General features: G+C 38.2%; 1 protein-coding gene across 4 annotated transcripts; it reads right to left on the bottom strand.

Annotated features, from left to right (window-relative positions):
* Nucleotides 1–17: 17 nt before the first annotated feature.
* On the bottom strand, nucleotides 18–26607 carry LOC105039561 (uncharacterized). 4 transcript variants are annotated; one of them, XM_010915748.4, is made up of 14 exons: nucleotides 26441–26607; nucleotides 26278–26323; nucleotides 25979–26179; nucleotides 25740–25876; nucleotides 25469–25618; nucleotides 23338–23439; nucleotides 16670–16834; nucleotides 16362–16505; nucleotides 12054–12151; nucleotides 11511–11634; nucleotides 8463–8552; nucleotides 6937–6981; nucleotides 995–1315; nucleotides 18–784 (listed from the first exon to the last, which is right to left on the bottom strand). In XM_010915748.4, exons 1-14 carry the CDS (start codon nucleotides 26495–26497, stop codon nucleotides 755–757), a joined length of 1710 nt encoding a protein of 569 aa, XP_010914050.1. In that variant the 5' UTR covers nucleotides 26498–26607; the 3' UTR covers nucleotides 18–754. The 4 variants fall into 4 exon arrangements, 3 of the variants coding, with proteins under 3 accessions (XP_010914050.1, XP_010914051.1, XP_010914052.1); XM_010915749.4 differs by having other exon boundaries at nucleotides 16395–16505; XR_012136712.1 differs by lacking the exon at nucleotides 18–784 and adding an exon at nucleotides 1909–2299 and having other exon boundaries at nucleotides 1187–1315.
* Nucleotides 26608–26918: the final 311 nt, after the last annotated feature.

Below are 26918 nucleotides of genomic sequence, written 5' to 3'. Positions count from 1 at the left end.
AGTCGAATCTAATCAAATTAAGTTACAAAGTTTTGACCTTTTTCTCATAAATGGAAATAATACATAGTTCCAGCCAAATTCTAACTGCAAACTCACAAGGGTATGGTTACTAAACAGATATAAACATGAGCTTTTAAGGGCCTGTTTGGATGCCCGAACCACTTATTTTTGGAACAAAAACCGATGTTAAGAAACAGAGAATCCTGTGATGGTGGTGAAATTAACAAATCCAGGGATTTAGCAGATCATAGGATCCCCCCACACCCCCGTTCCCACCACCCAAAAAAAAAAAAGGGATATTGTATTTCTTCCAAGAGATGGACGTCCAGTACCCTGATTTCTCATGGACTGAGAATTTTAACAAACCCAGGGACCTAGCCGATCATAGGATTCCAGAAAAAAAAAAATGGATATCGGAATCCTCCTAATAGATGACTTCCAGTATCCCGATTTCTGATGGACTCTGCTGGGGCCAAAATTTCTCCCATGAGAAAATAATGATCCCTGGCCAATATGAGGTATCCTCAGCGAACAATTTAGCTGGGCATCCAAACAAGCCCCAAGAAGAGAACTGATCGCTACAAATTTACAATTGAGAAAATTTTCTCATCCAACATACAAAGAGACCCCAAGAAAATGAACTGCAAATTCCCCATTCATACGATGAGTGCACCCAGTTGAGATTGCTGAAATTAACCTATCAGAATCTTGTATCATGAATCAATTCTGCTCCAGATTATATCGACATCCACTCCTACCAGATCTTAAACAAGCTCGATGGTACCTTCAACAAATGACACAAAATTATTCTTAGAGCATGTTATAGCTTGCAAGAAAACTACGAAATTTGATAGCTTAACAAAACCCTGGATTAAAAAAAATAGTAAATAAAGTAGTCCCCTCATGGGGATAAATGAAGTGACACAACCAACACTATAGCTTTGAATTGAAAATAGCAAATTCCATGTTGAAAAAGGCATCCGTAGCATGCTACCTTCACATGATGTGGCATGATCTTTATATCATAGGGCACATGAAGCCATGCCTCGGGAGGGTACAACATGAAATTCTCAGGCTTACTTGTGTAGACATCTGCATACTGGTGTATATGATAAGAAAATGCTGATTCCCGACCAGTGTCTGTGAGGAAGGTTGCCCCGAAAGAACTATTAAACATGCTGCGCATTGCAGAACGACATTGTCGCCTTTGCTCATTTAATTCATCCAATAGTGCTCGGCAAGCTTGCCCTCTCTTACTGCTAACCACTGTTGCATGAACTTTACCAAGTAATTCTTGTATTATGTGAAATTTCGCCTGCAGTCCAGCAAAGGATAATGATATCAGAACGGGAGATTTTGATGGTCTCCAAAAACATGTGGATTAATTGGGGGAAAAGTTTGAGGCAGATGCCGATTTTCTAAGGGGAAAAATCAACTTAAGTTTAACTTCACTTTTTTTGACAAAAACTTGATCTCTTCAATCAATTTGCCAGCAAATCTAGGGGGCAAAAAAAGAAATTGGAATTTATCCATTTGCCAATTTGAAAGTAAATAGTTTTTTTTTTTTTTTTTACTTGATCAAAGCTGCATCCCATATTAAAGTTTTAAAAATCACAACATTAATTCAACTCAATCATTATATTTCTTTTTTGTGAGGTGACAATATATTCAAAGCTCGCATGATTACAAATTCCAAATGACCAAATCAAACGAGCTGTAGGTGATCCTGCAGTATTACCAGGAGAACATATCAAACTCAACAAGCTCTACAAGAAAGCAAGAACCGCAAGATTGAAAAGGAATTTTAGAAAAGGGAGGATGGGAAGAATAAGGATTACAGACCAAAAACACAGGAAATGACCTACAAGCAGATTGGTTGGCTAGTACATGATTTGTTATTTCGATTACCACAAGCGAGATGACCAACCATCCTGTCCCTCCAGTGTTCCTTAAATCAGCCAATAATAAGATGCCTTCAGTTCATCTCAGAAGAGGCAGGGGTCCAAAGAATGGAAGAAGCCATTGACACTGCAATCCCAAGATTTTCACCATGCCGCTAACCGTGAATTATGTTATCCTTATGTTATCCTTTCTGTAGACGTAGACATCACTGCAGACTGATTTCAAATCAATAACCAAAAACCAACCTCCTAAAACTATATTTCCTAGTATGCTTCACATCCATATATGAAATATCCCATAGATGACATGGTGGGTACTGAAGTTCCTCCTGCGGGACTCCATTTCCTCATCAGCATGTCACTTTTCAGCTGCAGATTTACTGCTTTAATTTGATATCCTTGAACAGCATGGAAGTCAAAGTTAAACATTGTTAAGGCCTTACTGGGGTAATTCAAAATTCATTTATAATTTATATATTACAACATAAGATCATGTACATGAGATACTAAAAGTCAAAATATAGCATAGTTTTCTCACTAAAGTATTGACTGGATGCTAGATGGAGGATAACCATTTATGATATATGGAAGACTTGAATGAGATGAGGTCCATGGGTGGGAGGGGTAGGCTAAAGAGGGAATGAGGATGGTGGAGTGGGAAACGTGCAGGGATGAGGGGTGGCATTAGATGGCCTACAGAAGAGAAGTTTAAGCAGGTTGAAATGAGATAACAAATGAAGTGGCGCAATGTGGGGAGGTGGTTGATATGAGGCTGAGGGGACAGAGGGTCGAATGTCATGGCAAGGGATCAATGGGTGTGATTAAATGATGTACACTGGTTGCCTATGAAATTTGAGCTATAAGATATAGCCAATCCTGTATCAAAAGAAATACTGTTCTCTGAATCTCTTTGGAATCTAATATTTCAACGTTGCCAAATGTTAGCTTCCAGAAAGTGATTCCCAATAATCGAAGAATGAAATGCAAACAAATAGAGCAGACAACCTATATACAGACTAAATTTGGCCCCACAAGTTGATTTTGGCCAAACAGTTGGGGACCGGATATGAGCCAAAACCAGAAGTGGAACTTCAGACATGCTAAGTAGCTTTCACTCCAAGTCTCTTGTTCCAGTATCATTCTAATAAATGCTACCTTCATGTCACACCACTGGATCTCCAAGATCTGATGATGGAGACCAATATGGCATTTCACATACTTAGAATGTTAGTAGCAGAAAACATCCATTCCCCTTGTTGTACTTATCCCTGAACTGCATTTTGGCTTTTCCGAGCCAGATCCAGCTAGGAAACACAATTCTGAAGATCCTGCATTGCCACTTTCTGAGTGGCATGTTCTTTCCTTCACATAGAAATATGAAAAGAATTCTCAGAATAGAAAATTGTGAATTCATATTGGTAACCAGATTTTTTTTAGGGATTAGGGTGCCAATTTCTGCTAGATATTTCCGTTGTCGAATCGGAATATGCTGAGATATTTTTCCTAAAGAAAGAAATCTATAAAAGGTATAGTAAGTTAGTTACCTATTTAAATAAGCAGAACCTCTATCCCTAATAATCTTTGTCTCCCAATTTGCGGCTTCTCCTTGCTTGGAAACTGATCCCCGATGTTTAGGGTTTTCTAGGCTCCTGGAAGAGAGGGCTATGTTAAGATGGTGAAAGGCATGATGAATGAGGCTGTCCACATGGAGTGGGAGTGAGGCAGAGGGAGAAAGAGAAGGGGGGAATTTGAGGGAGGCATTAGTGCATGTATGAGGGAGAGATTGCTTGCTGAACGATAGGAAAAATTATTGCATGCACAGCCATGCTGGCGCATGCAACCAATCGTCGTGTTGTATTGCTGTGGACCAATCACTGAAACAAACACAGGACAAATGGAACCAACACTTATGCATCTTGGCGATTGGTTGTGTGCAGCAACATCGCTGTGCACACAGTGCATGCAATAATTCTTCGAATGATAGCGCTTATTGCGACTAGACACTTTTTTGGTAGTTTGGCTTTTTAATAATTTTACTATTTTTTTAGTTACAGAAAACAGTCAAAATAAACTATAGCTTTATGTGTGTGTGTGTGTGTATATGTATATATGTACGTATCTATGTATGTATATACGTAGGTATTTATATGTATGCATGTATATCTATATATATGTATGCATGCATGTATACATGTATGTATGTATGTTTGTACTCATACTTCCTAGTTGCTTCCACCTCCTACATTTAAACCTTCTGATTCCTAGAACTCTTACCTGCATCCGCACTCACTTTAGGCCACTAAGATAAGAACTTAGTATTCTGGTTCTTACCAATCTTCACCCTTAATCATGATGACTTGATGAACCAATTAAATATTTTAGATCCATTACCATTTCATCATTATTGAAAGTATTGTGATACGATTGGCAAACTTCTGATCTCAAAACACCTGATGACAATTGACTTTGCTGATGCGTGAATTTTAGCCAAAAAATGGATGAATTTTAGCCAAAAATGCTCTTTGCTCTTCAGAAATTTTCCTTAATGAATTGACAGGTGGATCTTCATTATTATATCTTCGTTTGTTATACAGCTTCTGCAAACATTTCTTTGGTCAAATTTCTGACAGCTAATTCTTTAAATGTAGCATAATTTCATTTACATCCTGAATTATCACTCTTTGAATTGATTAATGCTTTACATGCAGTTATCCAGCAATTTTTGGCATCACTGCACTGAAATCTCCAAAACTTTAAACAAATCTTGCTCAGCATTATTAGCAGTAGCATTGCCATCACAAACATCTGAGATCTTTGCTCCTATGTCCTGTTGAAAATAGATCAGATAATCTTAACCCCGAAAGGAAGACATCTAATTTAAAAACTAGATTTAAGCGTGCGAGGAAAAGATTGTGAAATGTAAGAAGAGAAGCCGAAAGAGGGTGACAGTTTAGATTGAACACAGTATTAGGAAAAGGAAGTCACATAGCAATTTAGAAAGAAGCCCTTTATTCAAAATCATATAGCATTCCTAGCCAACTTATGAAGATCTATGGATTGCACATTTGATCCTTATTCTTTCCTTTTTTGTGTCAGGAATGATCTTTGTTCTATCTAAACTTCGCTAGAAAGATGAAGAAAATCCAGTAACAATCCTAGAGAAATGGATCATTCTTTGGATACATAAAATGAAATGAACTGAGCAAGATAATCTACTATGTATTTTCTAATAAAGACTAACTTATAGCCAACTGACAAATTCCCAAGCAACAACTAAATTAAGTTCAACTAAGTTCTTAGAAAACAATGTAAAAGGTACTGAAACTAAAAGATGAACAGAAAACCTGAATATCCTTCCTTGTTTTATGTTGAATTGAAGTGTCTGAGCCTAACAACCTAACCCTGTAAGACAACTCTGCCAAAACGTAAGTTCCTTAATAGTACGTGATATGCATCTATGTCACAACAGCGTGTTTAATCAAATCAAAACTGGGGGCAGTGTTGGTGGAGGGAGAAAGCTAGATGATGTTGGTTAGTGGATGGGTCTTCATGTTAGTGGGGAGGGAGGGGAAAGAGAAAGAAGCTCTCATGAACAAGAGGTGAAAATGTACATCCTCTCAACCTATAGGTTGTCTAGATAATGAATAAAATTATTCAGACAGCTAAGAATGAATATCAATATATTCCATTGGTAAAATGAGCTCTTTGGTAACTATAGGATGTTCTTGGTGTCTTATTTTCAAGAGCTCATTAGCCAACTGCAATAAATAGATACTTCAAAGTGCTAGAAGCATTCAATAATTGTCTCGAATATATGATCACACATTAGATATTGATAGCTAAAGTCAAATCTCATGAATCCTTGATATGGACTACAAATGATACCATGAAATGAATAACATACAGTATGTATAGCAATAATTGTTATATCAAAAAATTATTATTCTTAGATTAAATTGATTAGTACTTAATATGCAAACATGCATACACACGCATGGACACACAAGTATGTCTACTGCTCCACAATATGTTCATCAGCTTATCTTCGTATGTCCATAAACACTTCTCTGGCACATCAAGATATGATCACTTAAGCATGCACAATTTACCTGACTTCATGGCAGCTCTATATAATTATACAAAATTTTTGTAATTTATGGAGCATACACTTGTTGGAGTAAAGGAATAAATTTAATGCAGTTTCTTGTACACTTTTTCACCATGCTACAGGAGGAAGTATGCAATGTTTAATGCTTCAGTTACCATGCTCAAGATCAAAATGCATGACTATGCCCTGTTTGATAGGTTATTTAACACAACTACTGAAGAACTCATCCGCATATTTTCAAGTGATATGGAAGCTAAGGTTCTAGCTATGATGGCTAGTTTGGGCTTTTGAACCAGCTCCAGCTCTGGGCTCTAGTTTGAAGAATCTCTTGCTTGGGTAAACAGCCTAATCATTTTTCCTTCTATCCCCCCACATTCCAGTTTTGTCTATTTGGCGACGGATCAACTTCACTCGGTTGTGGTAGTTTAGTGCAAGACTGTAAGTCTTCTTTTCCATCTAATTCTGCAGAGCCAGGTTCCATCCTGGCTGTCTTTGCCTCTCCCAAATTTTATCCTCTATAACTGTGTAGTTAATTCAATGGATCAAGATATGACAAATAAATGTTTAGGAACATTATACAACCAATTCTCTAACTCCCCGTTGATTGGTGTCTAGTTGTAACTCCTGAGACTGGACATACTTAGGGTAATCAAGGGACTTGCCTAGAAACATAGGTCAGTAGCAGATTGAAAGACCAATGGTACTGATTACACAACTTAACATTATCAAACAGAAAGGAACCCTACAACAATGCACCAGACGTGGAATGAGTTAAGACAAAAAGGAAGAAAACATAATTTCATGTATGAAACCAAATTTACCTCTAAACCACAGGTTACAAGTCAAAAAGCCATACTGAAATACAATTGCCAACTCAAGTACTCATGGAAAGAAATGGAAAATTCAAATACAGTGTAACATTTCTACCTGCTGAAACCGATAGCTTTCATCATTTTGGATCTCTATTTCACTCTGCGATGACAGAAAAATCATCATAAGAGCCAAGATATGGGTAGTCTAAAAACATCCAAACTTAATATGCAAAAGTCATTAAGTAAATAGATGCTCAAGTAATTCATTTTTTAATATCCATATAGTAGAAGCAAAATGAGCTGCCACTGTTAATCTTTCCTCTTTATGGTTATAGATGTATTATGCTGTTGCATTTAATGTCAATAGTACACACTGATTATGTTCAGCATATTGGTCTACATTGACATTTAAGTAAAACCGAGTAACTCAGCAAATTACAGCATATAATCGACATGTAGTGGTCATTAAAGAATTCATCCACACAAACCACATTTTATTATTGTGTTAGGACAAATTAAAGCAGCAACAGAATGAAGATGATTAAGTACAAAGATCATATTAAATTAGAGCTTTCGTTGCTTTGACACTTGCCCAACTAGGTGAATCATACCGTTCAATAAAACCTATTCAGTCAATGCTTAACTGCATCAAAATGATAACAATAATAGTAGTAGTAACATTAATACTAGTAGTGAAAATAACAACAACAATAATAATAATGGTTATGGAGCACTTGTCCATAGTTTAGACTTTAGACAATGTCAAACAATATGCATAAGAATGGTGCAGAATTCACATAACCAAATATATGATATCAATGAAATGCAACATAGTACCGTTTTTATGGACAATGGGTGTTGAATGTCATCCATGCCACAAATGCTACTGTAAATTATGTGATCTCTTAGAGTCATGATCCTCAACATCAACCTCCTAATCCTGGAAGATCTAGACATCTATTCACTACTAGCCAAAGAGTCAAAGAACCAGCATGTGCCCAGCCATGTATCATAATCAAATGTCCAAAAGTTTCAGCACTCTAAAGAATTCCTAAAATTCAGCATCTGTGTAGCACCACTCACTAACCGCTCTAGTCAGACAGCAAAACTAGAGGGCGTCAGGTCAACTCTGGCTCTGGTTAATGTTTCCATATAGAAGGCTGACTTGAACCAAACTTAGCCCTATACATTGTCGGTCTTAGAGATTGTAAATTCAGTTAGTTTAAGAATATAAGAAAAACGAACAAGATTACTAAGAACCAATCTTCGGATTTGTTATTTAAATAGTAAGTACTCATCATCTATTTGAATGCCCTTTTACACTCTGTGGTTCTGCAATGGTCTATCAGAAAAACTGATAATAGTGCTGTGCATAATATACACTGTTCAGTAACTTCCATTCATGTATCGCACAATCCTTTTCCTTTTAACACCCTCATCCATCATAAAAACATCAAGGAACTTATCCAGCCACTGGGGAAAATTCTTAAGAAAAGTGTAGCAAGATCATCAATGATAACATATTTATTAGCAGTAGAGCAACCCCAACCTTCTACATATATGCCAATTAATTTATCTGCGCATGTGAATAAGTCTCCTGTGGAGATGTTACTGACAGAATCATACAAGATTAGTGCATACCTCAAGTTCATGAATGATAGCAGCAGTTCGCCAGCCAGCTTTCGAAGGTCCTCTTAAGTCACTGAACAAATGATCACCAAAATATATAACCTACATCAAGGAAATAAGTGTTATATGAGGATAAACAACAGACAAGCTTCACAAAAGAGAGAATGATGATCAGTGTTACCTGGACACAGGATATGGATGTCAAGTGTCCAGGTGACCTAAAATATCCGACAAGGGAATCTCAAAAAATTTCAGACACTGGGACATGGCAATGCATATATTTGAAACAACAAAACATAGAAATAAACTAAAGTGCAGTCCATACAAAGCAATGGGAACATTGTTTTTATGACGCATAACAACTAAGAGCCAAATATGTTTGCCGCACCACCCCATTATTGCTTGGTAGGCATACCATATCCTACTGGTATGCGATACCATATCATACCAATAATGTTATACCGGTCCGTACCGCATACCAAGGATTCGGATCCCAGTAGGACACCGGGATGGAGTACCATCTTATGTGTCAGGACAAGACGTCCCACTAACATCTCAGCATCCCAATCGGAACATCTTCGGATATCCTTTGTCCCAAGTGTCGGGACCGAGCAGGACGGCAATGCACCCCATTCCATGAAAAAATCAGAATAATCCCATCTCACAGGATTTAAAACATTACCGCATACCAATACTGCAAAAGGATGGTACCTATATGGGGTCTTGTACCGAGACGGTGAACCTTATTAAAAACTGTTTAAAAAATAAAAGGAGAAAACAGTAGGTTATCAGTTTTTTCTTTAGAGAGAGAGAGAGAGGAAAAGTCATATTGGCTGTGTAACATAAGAGAAGAGGGGGAGGTGGGCTTTTGGTGATTGGTTGGTTGTGGTCTTTTGGTGATTCAGAATTGTGATAGTGGCGGCATGGGCATGTCCAATGCAAAGATACATGGGATACAAGTGCAATGTTGCATCTTTGTGGAGAGATAGCAAAATTGAGAAATTTTGCCATATCTGGGTATCACTGTTGATGACCCAACAAACATGAAGCGCACATAATTTTATATTTCACACACCAATATGTCATATACTGTTTATAAATCAAGTTTCAAGTAAACTTGTCAACAGACTAATTTGTTTAATTTGGGATCTATGTATAAAGTTTGTATGCTAGTAAGCCATTATTTTTCTGACTTACCACAATTTCCGCTTCTACTTTTAAAGGAATCATGTTACAGGCACCGCCTGAACATGTTCGCACACCAGTAAGAGCAGATGGACTAATCCGTGTGCTTGTACTCGTAAAAATCATACTGACCAAGGATGTGAGAATGCACTTAGGAATCATCCGTACAAAAACTATGGGCACTGGATAACTGGCATATTTCTCTAGCTTCCAAGGATTGCACCAATGTGCTTTTGAAACAACTATATACTAACAAGCATGACATTTTTCATTGACCGCTCTTAGGATCCCTGTCATACCAAGTTTCCTAGCTTTAGCATATTTGGTCCAAAAGCCTCTCCATGTTTTCCTTTTATGCAAGCAGTCATTTATTCCTACATTACCTATGGTTACACTTTTAACTTGTTTCTTCCCTTCAATAATTATCTCTATAATTTACTGATCATTCACTTTACTGGTTCTATCACCTTATGCTTGCATGTGTTCCTAGTAAACTGCTCATGAATCCTTCAACTCTTAGCTTATGCATCAACATGCACTAGCTACTCTCAGTAACCAAACTTTGACAGGGCTAAACTATATGCCTCGTATGAATCAAATTCCTTTTTCATGATAAATTTCCAACATGTTTAAAAGACAGGTGATCTTTATTTCACCTATCTAAGTATACATATTAAAGAAGACATCCAAGCTAGCCAACCTATCCACATCAATAGTTTAAAATCCAAAACCTCCATGCTTTATCTCAAATTTATAAATATCATACCATGTAGGAACATGTCAATCTTCATAAATATTATTTCATCCCCTGGTATTATGTGCATTGTGGTGTCCCTGCCTTCTTGAAGTTGCTTCTGATTGTTTCCTCAAACCCTGTCCGAAGTCAGATATTTCAGTAAGTTCCATTATCTCCTCATCTGTACCATATTAAATGTTTCTAACCTGGCATAGACTTCCTTCTAGACTAACACCTATCATATTCTTGTAGACCATTATCATGTTTTTATTTTTATCATTGCCCTATTCCATGTTAAAAAATCTTAGTCGTCAATCTCCTGATTTTCTCTCCATTTCATTAAGTTCCTTGTTAATAAGATAGCAGCCTTTTTGCTATTGTGTCAATATCACCAGATTTCAGGCGGCAGCATGAAGTTGCTTCTTTCACAAAGCATTCCTCTTTTCTGCTTTGTCCCATAAACTGTCCCCTTGCATAATTGTCACTGCAATAAGCACAATTGCAGCCATCTCTTTAAGATAACACTGGCATAGCGGCCATCTTTTACGATGATCAGGTTAAGCTGAGGCATGTTGCAAACAGGTGCTGCCATAAATAACTAATGCTTAAGACTCACAGAAAAATGTAATACCAAGGATGATTTTCAAAGAGTATTTTTGGAACTGTGTTTCCCAGTAAGTTCTTCCTTACAAGCAAAAATAAAGACCACATAAGCAATAGATAAATACTATTCTCTAAGTAACTAGATCCTTTGAAGGACTGCTGTATTAGTAAATATAACTCTTTCTGGAAAGACTGCCAACCCACACGTTGAACCAATCAACAATTATTGATGCATAAATCAGGTATTTATGGATAAGAAGTCTATTTAAAAAGGTCCTCTTGGATATGCATGCAAAATGGGACAAATTCTGTTATTAGCAAAAATAATATAGGAAAGCAAAAGACATATACCTCACTGTTATACAGTTAATAAAAATAACTCAGATATAGGCATAACAACTAATAAAAATTAGATTACATATCATGGCCATTCAAGACAAACACTAGATATCAAACAAGTTGCTTAGAGTCTCATTCGAAAGAATTCTGAAAGCAAATAATTTGAAACTAAAATCATTTCATCGGCCGCTACATACCTCAGGGCCTTTCCACTTTGTAATATGTAGAAATGACTTCAAGCAACCATGATAGTAAACTTGGTTTGGGATAAACCTATCAACTGCAGTAAAAGCTAAGGTGTCTTTCTCAATGTCATAGCACCTACAAGAATAAAGTGGGGAAGCCAGCATATAAAGCATTAGGTTAGCAGATTAAGTGCAACGATCCAGAAAATAGTAACTTACAGTAGTGGTAGTCATACTAAAACAAGTAGTAGCCACAGAAAATCTGAAGTGGCAGAAATTGCTCAAACAAAAAAACAGTGCCAAAATGCAACGATTCACATTTTTTAAAGGTAGATGATGACCATGAGAGTGAATTAAAAAGTACCAAATTTGAAAAAACAGAAAATGCTTTCTGTTGTCAGGTAACGATTTGTTTAAAAAAAATGTGCTTCCAGGACAATACAAGAACTTACCTGATCCAAATGGCATAAAGCAACAGAACCTCTACTTTACATCATTAGTTCTTATAAGACATGAAGGTTGGTAAACAATTATAAGTAGTTCACTGGTGATTACCGGAATGGGTGATCAGAATTGTAGAAGCTTGGCTTATTAGCTTGAGCAATCACAACATCGAAAATCTCCCTCCATGAGTTTCTGTCACCACCATGATCCTGCTTAATAAAAAGATGGGGAAAAAATCTAGTAGTCATAAGAAGAAATGATAAAAAACAAAGATAGCATGAAAGATCAGTAGATATGTACGTCTAGAGAAATAATCACAATTTTACCATGCCAAGCTTCCCTTATTTAGAAAAATACAAAAATATCTAACTGTTGATTATGATTGCTCGGTGTAGTTTAATATGATACAATACCAAAGATGATAACTAACAAATCATGCACTTATTATTTTACAGGATGGCCACAGCATTCATCCACCCATAAGAAACCATTCAAGAATAAACATAATCCTATTATTTTTGCAGACTTGGTTAAATGTTCGGGTAAAATCAGCAACTTCGAATATTTGATGGCAGATTATCCACAGTCAGATGTCAATTTGTGGCATTATTAAGATTTCAAAAGGAAAGGATATAGAGTTGATCCAGCCAACATTTGGCTAACATGACCTCCTGCATTATCAAAGGCTATTTCATGCACACCAAACCAATTTATCGGCAAGTTTTTGACACTGACTTTCAAACCTATGGCTTTTGTTATACAGGTGCCAGCTCATAATGCTGACATCAGAATCTTCAAAAGCCATGTCAAAATACAGTGACAGGATTAAGATAATACTCAGGTCGTATTGGTACAGGTTTGATGTTTTTTGCTTGTATTTTTTTTCAACAACTAAACCCATGTAACTTAACTTAAAACGTTGTCATGATATCTCTTTACGAGTGTAACGAATGTTCACCCTTATTAGCAAAGCAGGGAACATTCATAATTGACAGTTTTAGTATTTAATGCAAGGAGAAGTACATAGGGTTTCCGAAGACAGTAGCAAAACTTAATATCATTGTTTCCTATTGTAACAACTCAGGACATCATCCAAAAAGGCTAATCAGAAGGTATTATTTAGATTCCTTAGCTCTATATAAGTATCCAAGATCTTTCCGATGAATAACCGATGTAAAACTAAATATACGCCCACACAGGTTCTCACACACTCTCCTTTTTTTAGCTATGGCATCCTCATCAAGCTTAGGGTTCAAATCCATGCAAATCTATTCATAAACACTATGATCAACTCGTGGTTAGCCCTAAGAACCCGTGCTGCAGTGTCCCCTAATCCACAAGGGCTATGGATGGGATCAGCTCTGATACCATTTGTCACAATTCAGAATCTTATCTAAAAACACTAGCCAAAAGATATTATTTGGTTTCTTTGACTCTTTAAAAGTACCCAAGATCATTCCAGTGAATAACCAATGTTGGATAAAAGATACGCCCACATGGGTCCCCTAGTTGAATCTTTCCCCCTCTAATTGATTTGTAGATTTTTTTAAGGTCTTGTTCTTCTTTATGTACCCCCCCTCCCGGGTGGGCCCCGATAGAGGGTCTTAAACCAGTGTTGTGGTGACCGCTTGGACCAGTCTTTCTGACCTCTTTTCCTTGGTTTGGATTTGAAGTATGATCAAATCCGTTTTGGTCTCCTAAGATTTTCTTATCTCGCATATAGATTTTAGAATGGTGAAATTTGAATTAACTTGCATATCTTTTAATGATTTTGGATAAGTGTAACTGATTTGCCCATCCGAATCTAGTAATCTTTGAAAGAACTGAGATAAGTGACCCCAATATGAACCTTACTGATTTCAAATTACTGGTCAATTTCAATGAAGAATAAAAACATAAACTATTTTTGGCTTTGCATTTTCTTGAAAGTTTATGATTAAGCATATGATTGTAAAATGATTCACATTTTTATAGCATTGTCTCATCAATACTTATGTGTGAATAATTTCTAAATTGTGAAAAAGTGTATTTTGCTACACAGACGTACATATAGGATCCAATTGTGAATTATGAATTATTATAAAAATAGTTAATTCACTATAAATAATTTCATGATAGTTTTATTTTTAAAGACTATTTATGAATTACAAACTATATAAAGCGCTTTAATATCTTATTTATGGATGATTTAAGCAAGATTTTAAATCCCGTGGGATAGGACTATTCCGATTTTTTTATGGAACAGGACACAACGCCGTCCCACCCCGTTCCGACACTTGGGATAAAGGATGTCTCAAGACGTCCGGATCGAGATGCTGAGATGCTAGCGGGACGATCCTATCCCGATACATGGGATGGTACCCCATCTTGGTATCTCGCAGGACGTCCCGCTGAAACCTGAATCTTTGGATTTAAGAAAATATAACTTAAAGAAATATGATTTAAGAAATAAGATCACAGGATCTTAGATAGCTATGTACAGCCTTTAGCAGCGGATATAATAGTTGGCATACGGCCCTCGCCAGTGGATATAATAACTAACATACGGCCCTCGCCAGCAGGTATAATAACGGGCATATAGCCCTCCCAACGGGTATAATAGTAGCACATGGCCCCGCTAGCAGGTATGATACTCGGTAAACTGAGATATTCAATCAATTACAGCCCTATCACAAGTAATAAGATGACCTTAGCATTCAGTTTAACAGTATTGTTTTTATGCTATGATATGGCTATTTTTGAAATTTGCATGCTATATCAATTTGTTTATGCTATGCATTGAAAACCATATTTATGTAATTTGCATGATTTATGCATTTGCAAGAGAATGATTGATTTATGATTATACTGCTATTATAAAAAGTTTTATTTTTGAAAGATAATCATCTATTTTAAATGATATATTGATGCATATGCAACCTTATGCTTGATCCAGTAAAGTAGTGCATTGTTACTTACCGAGCTATGAAGCTCATATTTTTCTTTGTTCTCTTCAGATTGTTGCTAGGAGTGCGAAGGGTTAAATCAAGTGGAGGCCGAGATAACATACTTTAAAGCATACTAGCAGGCTATTAATAAACCTAGCTGATAATTATGAAATTATGGATTAGGTATATTTGAATATCTAAATATTGGCTCCAGACACCTTGTGGGTTATATATCTAAATATTGGCTCCAGACACTTTGTACCCACACCTCTTTGCTTAGTAAATGGAAAGAAAAATTAGACCACTTTTATTATTATATTATATGAGAAACCATATAGGTGTGTTTAGTCCCATATTGGTTATCGCTAGAAAAATCTTGAGCACTTACACAGAGCCAAGGAATCCAAATAATACATTCCCGCTAGCCTTTTTTAGGTGAGGTCCTAGGTTGTTACAAATAATGTTAGAGCCAATCCAGCCCCTAGCCCATGTGGACTAGAGAATACTGTAGCATAGGTTCATTGAGATTGACCATGGGCTGATTAGACATGGTGTTTATGAATGGATTTGCATAAATTTGGACCCTCAATCTAGTGAGGACACCAGGGCTTAAACGAGAGGAGAACGTGAGGATCCGTACATGTGTTTGTTTAGTCTCATATCGGTTATTCGCTAGAGAGATCTATGGTACTTATACAAGGTCAAAAAAATCTAAATAATACCTTTCGACTAGTCTTTTTGGGTAAGATCCTAGGTTGTTATAACTATCCTTTCTATTCTTCTTTTGTTAGGGTATCAAGAGCCAACCTTCATCATAATATCATAACACCCTTCATCATATAATCCTAGAATCAATTTTGTTTCTCCAGATTGAAGGACTCTACATCAAATCATGACAAATGATAAAAATCGGACTCTACATATGCAGATCTGTCCTCATAAATCAGATAGGTGCTACGATTGGGATAAACACCAAAAAGTGCCATGAAACATCCTGCCATGTTGAGTATTCTAGAGGATAAGTAATGAATGATTCATAATTCGGGCTTTTGTGAAATTGAAAAGATAAAACATATGCCCAAACAGAAGCATTCTGTTCAAAATATGCTTGAAGAACTAGACTCTGAAGGTAGATCCTACAGGTCCAGGCCCTGAATATATGGAAGCAGAGATTCTCAAAAATCTGGAAGAAAAGTTTGATGACTCTGAAGATCCAGAACAAAAAAAAAAAAAAAAAAAAAGAAGAAACTATTGAAGGTTCCAGAGCAGGAGAAATTCCCACAATATCAATTGGTAAAAAGCGTTTTCCTTTGATATATCTTTTTTGAGTTCCTTGGAAAGACATCATGTCCTTATTCTCTACGATCAAGTTATGGAAATTGGACAGTGGTGATCAGAGTCACCTGACTTCTAAATCAAATGGACCACTAGGCAATATCAATAAAGATCAAGTATATCATTTATCTCAAACATATAATGAAACATGCTTAACTGCTGGAATATTCAATCTGTGTTTCGAAGGCACCTCTAACATGAAACGCATTCCGCCATCCACAAAATAATATGGAGAATTGGTTAGCAGGAAGAGTTTCTTTCCCTTCTGCTTTAACATCTTTAGAAAACATAACAGTTGGCTCTGCAGAAGAGAGAGAATTTAGCTTAATCTCTGAGAAAGAATATCATGCACAACCTTTGCCTAGTGGTTCAACTTTAAAGTACCACTTCCGCAACATCTCAATAGCAAAAGAAACAATCTTCTCGGTGGAAATTATGGAAAAGTGTAAGGATAATACTACTTACATTTTTAACTAGGTACTTGTGTGGATCAGCAATAATTTCTTTATGAGCCAAACCACTTCTATGAACATGCTGAATCGCATGGTTTACATCTTCATACACATAGGAAAAATCAAAGTCCAGCTTGGCATCTACAAAATGCTGCACAATATCAGCAATAAGGCATGCCTACAAGGAAAGGAACAATGTCATACTTGTTAGCACAAGAGGATTGAGAAAGGAGGTCCAAGTCACAAAAAAAAAAAAAATAATCCTGAAATAATTCATAACGTACACCAAATGAAATCCAACTAATGGTACCTTGGTTCATAAAAAGAACATAGATTAAATGGATATAGGCAACAATTGGCACACACAATCCGGTCAATATAATAAATAAGGCTTCTGAACTTATAGAATTATCATGTGAAAAACTAGAATGCCAAGGCTCGAAGTTGGTGATCTTTTTTCCTCGTACAAAAAGATTTCTTGGAAGGAGTTGCCTACCAGCAAGTATGGCTGGTTATGGGTCCTCACCAGGCACTTAGTTGGGTGATGCTTTGGCAAAGCAAATTCAGGTTTTAGGCCAGATCCACCTACCCCTAAACTCCAAGGTCTTAAATAGATTGAACCAGGTATTGGCCACCCTTGGCCCAACCCAAGCTTGGGAAGAGATCTAAATTACATATATGCCTATATAAATGCATACATATTGTGCATACATTATGATATCATTAATTGGAAAAAGCAAACCTTACATCTCCTCTCCTCTCTCCCTGCGCACACCATTCAACCTCCCTTCCCCAATCCGCTCTCCTGTCATCCTCCCCTCAAATGTTGTCCACTGTTAGGAAATACATCTCAAAATTCGGTCCACAAGGAGCCCACAGCGAGGTCCAAGACAACGAACGGAGTCCAACGAGCCCAAGATCATCTCGAATGGAGTCCAACAGAGAAACTACACGCAAAAGAAAGCTAGGGCGTGATGGCACGGCCCACGGGGTGGCAGAGGCCGACGGTGGGGCCGGCGGTGGGCTAGCGGAGGCCGATAGCAGTGCAGCTAGACCCGACAACGCAGCTAGGCCCGGATGCCCGGGCGCGGCTCGGGCCCAGGCGAACGCACAAGGGCGCGCGATGTACCGCGGTCCACCACGAACCGTGGTCCATGGAGAGGCGCGTGGACCGCGGGCCCTTTTCCCTAGCATGCACAGTCTACGGTGGACCGGCAGCATTACGAAGGGCGTTTCTCGCGATCTTTAGGAATTTTCGTGGACCGAATTACCAGACGAGCGATCGGACAGTGGCTGGGGGCTTGCGGGTGCGATCCAACAGTTCAGGAGGTTCTGAGGTGCTACCAGGAGTCCTGTTATATCTTGGATTCGAGATTGAACATGGATTTTAGCCTTTAAGAGGCCTGTGACGAAACAAGACCAAAGTGTGCAGTCGACAACGGTCTCGAGCAGCAGCAACGTGCGGTAGAGAACCGTGAGCGGAGGCATCAGTGCGTGGAAGGCTCGAGCAGCAATCGAGGAGTTCGGCGGGCATCGAGTGCACACAGTGGATAGAACAGACCTTGCACAGCACCGACAGGAGATCGGAGGCAGAAAAGAGCATCAAACAGAGCAGCTGCAGAGAGGCACGATGTAGCGGTTTGCTCCACAGAAAGCGTCTAAGAGCGTCAAGGACTCTAGTACTGGCAGCCCTGTGAGAGAAACTCCTTGGAGGATTTTAAGAAAGCTTTTGTGAGGATAGCTTCTAGTTGAGAGAATTGTATATGGAGAGTTGAGAGTGTGTTCTCCTCTTGTACTTGTGTTCTCTTTCCTAGTAAAACTTGCATGCCTCGTAGAGGCAGCACTTAGGCTATTCCACATACCTGATTATGTCGTATTGTCTGTATTGTTTTCTTCTTTCTTCTTGCTGTGATGCGAGTGGTATCGAAAAGATCCTGTGGTGGTGGTGTCCTGACCAGACATCCCCAATAATTGGTATTAGAGCGAGACGGTACCAACGCGAGGTTGCAGCAGTGGTAGTCAAGATTGAAGATGGAGAAGACAGATGCAATCACGGTGGAGATCGACCGTGGAGGGTTGATCGATGCTCTCTTATGTAAAGAGCCATCTACATGGAGGATACCAGCGGGAGCCCAGTGCGAGGTGAAGCTCCAAGTGGAGATAGATCGGACACGGGATGAGAGACTCGGGAGAAAGATATGCGATGTCGTCAGGAGGCTATCCTGAGCAGATCTCAGATCAGAAGGTGCACGACACGTGATGGAGATGGAATCAAGCGACCTGGCTCGACTCCCATGTTTGTCCATCCATGAGTAGCAGGCGATTGCCCCAGGGCATGGAGACGAGAAGATCCAGAAGCTCTTAAGATTAGGTGGAGGACGAATATCGAGTCGAAATAGAGATTGTTAGAAAATATACCTCGAGATTTGATCCACAAAGAGCCCACAGTGAGGTCCAGGATGACGAACGAAGTCCAACAACCCCAAGATCATCTCAAACGGAGAAACTACGCGTGAAAAAAGGCCAAGGCATGGTGGCACAGCCCATGGGGCGGTGGAGGTCAGCGGCGGTGCAGCCAGGCCCGGTAGCACGGCCCAGTGCGCGAACGTGTGGGCGCGGCCTGAGCCCAGGCGGGTGCAAGCGCACAGGCCAACCCAGCAAACGCGCAGGTGCGTAGCCCATAGCACGCGATAGCGCACAATGTACCGCAGTCCATGGAGAGGTGCATGGACCGCACGCTTGTTTCCCTGGCATTTCGCACGGTCCATGGTGGACCGACGATGTTTCTTGTTGTTTGTGAAGATTTTCGTGGATCGGATTACTAAACGCACGATCGAAAGATAGCTGGGGGCTTGTGGGTGCGATCCAACAGTTCACGAGGTTTTAGGGTGCTACCAAAAGTCCTGTTATGCCTTGGACTCGGGATTGAACACGAATTTTGGCCTTTAAGAGACCTGTGGCGAAACAGAACCAGAGTGTGCAGCTAAGAAGGGTCTTAGGCAGCAACAATGCGCAGCAAAGAGATGTGAGCAGAGGCATCAGTGCATGGGAGGCTCAAGCAGCAGCCGAGAGGAGTTCGACAGGCATCGAGTGCATGTAGCAGGCAGAGCAGACCCTACAGAGCACCGACAGGGGATCGAAAGCAGAGCAAAGCATCAGGCAAAACAGTTGGAAAGAAGCACGACGTAGCGGTTCGCTCCACAGAAAACATCCAGGGGTGTCGAGGACTCTGGTACTGACAGGCCTGTGAGAGGGACTCCTTGGAGAATTTTGAAAGAGCTTTTGTGAGGGTAGCTTCTAATTGAAAGAGTTGTGTATGGAGAGTTGAGAGTGGATGTTCTCTTATACCGGTGTTCTCTTTCCTAATAAAGCTTGCACGTCCCGTAGAGACAGTACTTGGACTGTTCCACATACCGATTGTGTATGTATTATATGTATTATTTTCTCTTTTCTTCCTGCTGCGACGTGAGTGGTATCGAAAAGATCCTGTGATGGTGGTGTCCTAGCCAGACATCCCCAATACCCACCTCCTCTCCGATCAACTCTACAACTGTCCAGGGATGACCATAACCAAACCCAATCCGTTTCAGCTGACATGGCCATCCCATGCCCACTAACAGTCCCAACCTCCTCTACATGCTGCCCCAGCCTGCATATGCTTCATCCAGTTCCAAACAACCCCACAGCCATTGTGATGTGACCCTTGTTCCTCCCCCCACCCACACCCCTCTCTCTCTTTTCTACTCTTACTGACCTAAGATAGCCAAACTTCGCTCATGAATGATCGACGAACTTTACCAAATAGTTTGAACTGGCCAAGCTTTGGTTTAGAATCGACCCAATGCAAGCCTAGCCCATTAGCTACTTGCAAAAAGGGAACAAAGAAAACCAGCACAACTTTGTGATACTGTGAAACTTTCTGTATGTATCCAACGGCATCAAACATGCATGCAACTTGAATTTAGCATGAATCAAAAATAAGATCTGTCGGTTTTACTGTTGAAAAGACATGTAAACTTAAAACAGAGAAATTAACATTATATTAAATTAGCATTCTACGGGAGTTCATTAAGTAATATGCATCATAACATCAAGTATTGACTCGACCTAATTGGTCGCATCCTCTATGCGTAGCATCATATTTTACTTCACATGGTTTATCACTGCCGACAGCTACTTACATAAAGAAACATAACAAAGATGGCTTTAGCAAGTTCTATATTCAGAAATGTTAAGAATAAAAACAAAAAAAAGGAACATTTCTTCTGCAGATATCTAATAATCAACACACGTTTTACAAAATTTTAGATTGTAACTAGTGTCCTGTCCACATTGATGAAAACTTGCAACCTTCATAATGTCTAGTAACTAACTTGACTTGACATTTCTAGCATCAATGAAGAGTATCAAGCATGTAGGAAGAATAAACGATACCTAGCACAGTTCCAAATGAGAAGTGGCACTGACAAAACATTGAAATTTTGGTTCACAACCAACAGCTGCACAATTAGTGAGACGCTCAATCTCTAGCTGAATGCTAGACCTGTAAATATGAGTAAAAACTATCCTCGACTAACAAGCAGACTAGAAGATTTACCCCCCACCCCCCGCCCAAAAAAAAAAAAAGAGATGAATCACAATCCATTGAGGAAACAAGAGCTAATGGTTAGGAAAGGATAATTAAAAAGAGGTTCAAAATAAAACAAGTCAACCATTATAGCATTTCTCAATAATGCACTAGTTTGAAGAAAAATGATTTTAGATGGTTTAAATCATAAATCAATTTACAAAGAGTCATGTGCATACAAATAGAAGGTTGATGCTCTCTCAAAAATAAAAGGTTGCATGTATTCTTGTCAAAATACGTTGATCCATTAGTTCAAGAATGGATGCATAAGCAACCACATAATGTGAACAATGAACCATGAGAGATTTGAGAAGCCTGCTCAAAATGTTATATGGTTTCCATATTGAATATCCTGCATAAAACAACCAATAAATTCAACACAGATTATATATCAAGGCACGAAACAAAAGCTGATCAAGAAGAGCATCGACATGGATAGCTATTCAATGAAGTCCAATGAACAAAAAACAAAAATGAAGACATAATCATCCTTGGTCTCTCTTAAAACGAAATAAAAATGAAAAAACCACTAACAGTGACAAGAAAGCAGATGGAAACAGAATGAAACCTAAGAACATAAACATCATAGATGACATACCTGAAGAATTGAAATTCTAACCTCGTGTATAGCATAATACAGGATAAAATTTAGAAAAATGCTCCACAAAATGTTAGAAATGGAGATGAAGACTATGCACATAACCAATCTCAACAATAAAAATCCTTATAAAATCCTAGCACCTACTTCATATTATTCACTGAAACAGTTTTGGAGTACTGAAACATGACCTACACCACAAGCTTTAATCCAAAGCTAAAAGGCATTGGCTAGAGTAGACGAGGACAGGCAATGTAGCATCTGCTCTTCATCTAGCAGCATAATAAATCATAAGGCCAACATCTAATCCACAGAAATTTGATTTTCCCCTCTGTACCGCAAAATTAATCAAGAATAGCTTTTCTTTCACCCTTTTAAGTGGAACAATAATTACATTAAAGGATTGTAATTCTCTGTAGCGACATTCTAGAAGGCTTACAACTGGAGGACTCACTAAGATGGACTTACATTTTTTTAATAAAAAAAACTTTAAATGACAGAGTTCATCAAAATAGCACTGCTTTCACCATCTATGGCGGAATCAGAGACAAGTTTTAATGTGACAAAACTCTGGCGATAAGGGCATCAACAGGATAGATTAATAATAACATACCTAGTAGCATATTTGGAGATCCTAGCCCCAATTAACCCTGCCCATAGAAACAATAAGCCTCTACAAGATATAGAACATATTAGTAAATAAAAGATCTACTACATCAACATAACCACAAAATGGCATGACCATTAACACTAACAGGCCATCTAATAACGCAAATGAACGTGATGTCAAATGGGTAAATAACAAATTTAATGGGTTACATGCAACTATATATCTTTAGATATCACAGAGTTCCAACTGCACTTAATCAACTGCAACAGAAGCCAAATGATGCGTTCTCAACTTTCAGAAATTTGTAAGAAGATTTCACATCAAAAGAGTTAAAATGAACCATCTTACATTTCAACTTAACCAAATAACCATCACAAGCATATGAAAGTTGTATTACATCAATTTCTGGATAAATTGTTAAATACTGACAAACAAGTTGCTTCCTGCTTCAAGAATTGCCTAGATATGCTGCAAAAAAATTGCAGTTTCAAATATTCTGAGAATGAATCATGATGGAATATAAAACAAATATTGTGAATGTTTTTTAGAATATTAAATATAAACCAGAATTCAAAAGAATTTTAAAAACCACAAATATCACTGAAAAAACCTTTGGTTTTTTTCAAAACTGCCTTATAACTCGTTATCTCTCATTAGTCCAATCTGTGGCTCAGTTTTCAAGTTTAAGTACCATTGCTGAAATCAATATATTCATAGAGTAAACAATAAAATGAAGCAAATTATTAAGAAAAGATACAAAAGGAGCCAAACCTTCCCAACCATAAAGCACGTATGACATAGAGAAAGAAAGATTAAACCAGGGCTGTATTAGAACATTTGAAGTACCTCGCTAAAGCAAAAGAAGTCCATCAAACCAACAAGCCTACGCGCTTGATCTCGCCCAATATGTCGGGTGCCGTATATCTCTTTTATTTTCTCCAAGCTAAGCTGCATGACGCCCAACAAACATGAATGATATAATGAGAAGAAAATAATCCTTCAATGCTATTTTTATTAATGTAAATATCACAATGTTAAAAGCTCAATTTGCCCAAGTTTCAGGATTTTGCTTACCTCATAAATGTAAAATGGCAATACAACTAATAAAGGGAATTGCTCAGAAATTATATACCATATCTAAAAATGTTTAGGTAGGTATGACCATCATTTCTCTTTACTGCAACAAATGACCGGATATGGCCTGAGACTTCGAGTAGTGAAGAATCTCATTTAATGTCCACCTCAGTTGTCCTTATTTTCTCCCTTCCCCCTTACACACAACCTCTTTTTTTTTTTTTTTTACCAAGCACAGTGTGCACTTGAAAGCTTCAAATTATCCAAGAAAAATAACTTCTCAAAGGAACCATCCACTGGGAAAAGTTACAGCCGTTCTTTCTCAAAACTCTTCTGATTTTAATCATTTCCAAATCCTTGACCTAAAATTTCTAACATATCTTCTATAAGAAAACTATATCATAGTTCTTCATGACCTTTCTCTTCTCCTAGTCAAGATCCTTTAATAAATCAGTTTGTAAATATGACCTTTGCATTCCTACTCATATTTTTCTTTTCAACTTGGTCATTTTAAAATCACTCTTGTTTGGTATGTATGATCAACTTTCAGAATGCCTGCAAGACAATTAGGTGAAAGGGGCATGCTAGTGACACACTTTAGATAAAAAAACAAGCAATTTATCACCCTATTAAACCTTTCCTTCTGTATCTTTTTCCCTCTTTGAGAAGTCAATTACCAATCTCTTTCAAACTTTAAAATTCTATTCAGATTGCTCCTCATCTCAAGCTTACCGTAAATCTTCTATGCATGAGATCTCTATAACTTCTTGTTAACCTCCTTTATGCCCCATCAAATACTTTCATCTATAACTTTATATTTTCTGGGGATAACAACTTTCAACATCTTTCTAGATTCAACTCTAAGATTTAAATTTATCGTGTCTCCCACTAAAAGCCTCACTCTCGCCCTTCTTTCTACTTGATCTTAGTTGAACTCAGTCATCATTACTTTTGTTACACTTAAGGAACAAATAACTGCTGAAGCTTATGGCCAGAATTTTATGCGAGCAAAAGAGACCAAGGATCCGACCTCACAGGTGTTAATATAAGATTTGATCAATGGCTCGCAAGAAATAGATGATTAATTAATGGCTGGTAATACATCTAAACCACCATTACAACATGCATGCTACAACTTGTCACACAATATTTTTCATTCATGCATTAAAAAACCCATGCTACACATGATTTAAGGAGCATATTTCAAATTATGCAATTAGATACAAAGTAAAAGGTAATTCTTCCCTTTAGATGATCTCAACAGAAACGAAAGGATATATCCATCAATGGCTTTATAAACACCTCTATCTCCATGGAATAGAAGGCTTTCTTCATTTTTTGCGGGCCCACTAAGGAATATCAGATGTCAAAAACATGTATGATTTCCCTTTCTAAGTTTCAATATCAATTTGTCAGCTGATGCTTTATTTCTTGAATTTGCTAATTGAAAACAGCAAACCCAGATGCTACGACACCAAAGATTACAAGCTCATGGAGTCAAAATTACCAACAGCAATGGGCCAGTATCAAACTTCAACATGTGACAAAAAACTTATTAAGAAATCATAAACTGCCACCCTACATTCAAATATAAGAACATTAAGCCAATAAACTAGTAGTGCAGAACAAATTATACCTCATTCTCATTATGACATTACTAACCATATGACTCATCTTATGCAGAATTGGCACAGTTCAGCATCTTCTTTAGCAATTGTTTAATCATTTGTGAGGATTGCAAGTTCTCAGAAATTCTAACAATTCTCACTACCAATTAAAACCCAGTTTTGAGTGGCATAGATGCAAGATAATTATGTTTTTGGCCATATAAAAACCAGGAATAAATAGACCCTAACTAAGTAAAACAGGACCGCATATTCTCAACAAACTGCAAAAAGCTCACCTTGCGACGTCCAAAGAAGCATCCATCTGTCTCTATGGACCCAAAAAAATCAAGTTTCAGAAGGCACCCTTTCAACCTATCATAGTACAGACCTCTGATAGGAAATGTAGGATCATACTCAAACTGCAAGCAACTTTCTGGATACTTAAGCTGAAAGAGCCAGATCCACCAACAAAACAAGATAAGAGCACAGAAGTATATCAAACAAGAAAAAGGAAAAAAGTTAATAAAGTAAGAAAGCTTGCACCAAGAACTGCATTGAATAACTGACCTCATTAACAAGGTGCTTTTTTGCAAGGTCATAGACCAAACTCTGTAGATTTTCAGAGTAATGAGCCAATGTATAGTCATAATCAAAACCATAGACTTGTATATTGTCCAGCCTAAGATTCTTATTGACATAGATACCTATAAATTGCAATATAGAACGGAATTTTAGAACTAAAGTTTTAGTTTTCTTTCTTTATCGACCAATGATACAGTGTGCGTGTGTGTGAGAAAAATCAAAACCTTTGGGATTCATTTTGGGCATCTCCTTTATCGCCACAGGAATCTTGAGAAAACTCCGTTTGGCCTCCTCGAACTCATGCCGGATGTTCTCAATCTCATCCTCAGCCTTCACCCCGTCAAGATTGCATGGCTGACTATTAGTTCCTACCTCGGACGCCACCGTCCCACTGAATCCCCGCCGAAATCTTCCGGGATCGTGCCCTAAATTGCGAAAACCCTAAAAATCTTCAAAAATTTTCTTCAAGCAATCCAAGATCCTAGCACTAGGAGAGACCAGGAGGCAAGATGGGAAGACAAACCTCCTCTCGATTGTGAATTAAGAGAGCTCATCAAGACAGCGGATCTCTGCAAGAAAGGTGTAGGTTTTTTTAAACAAATATAACGATAGTAACAAGAAGGAGAATAGAGAAATATTGAGGAAAGGATCAAGACGGAGGAAAGAGCTTTGTTATTTGAGCTTACGACGGTTTCCAAAGAGGGGGTGAAGAAAAGATGGAGGCCTCTCCGTACGGCCACCATTGCCGAAAGGGAAGAGCGGAGAGGAGGGGAGAGGATTGGAGCTCGAAGGGGTAGGCGTAGCCGCGTAGGTCGACGCAGCTTATATCGCGTCTTGGGGGAGGAGAGGGGACGTCAATGGACAGCGGCAGCGGCGAGAAATAAGAGCGGGAGATGTATCAGTCGTCTAAGATATTGCCACGTGTATATTTTTATGATCGGATGGTTTGGATCTATCATTGTCCCGACCTTAAACGTGGCTGGAGCGGCACGTGTGCACATATATCAACCCGCCTGCGAACTTCGCAGGCGCCAGCGATGTAATAACCAGTTTTTTTAGTTCGCAGGCGCCAGCGATGTAATAACCAGTTTTTTTTTTTTTGGTAAAGATCTAAATAATGTAATAACTAGTTTGAAACCGGAAATGTGCACGCGTGTGATTTAG

Source organism: Elaeis guineensis, chromosome 1 (genome assembly GCF_000442705.2).
Source record: "Elaeis guineensis isolate ETL-2024a chromosome 1, EG11, whole genome shotgun sequence".
Lineage (NCBI taxonomy): Eukaryota > Viridiplantae > Streptophyta > Magnoliopsida > Arecales > Arecaceae > Elaeis > Elaeis guineensis.
Note: the sequence above shows the minus strand (reverse complement) of the source record. Positions and strands in the feature narration are given on the sequence as shown.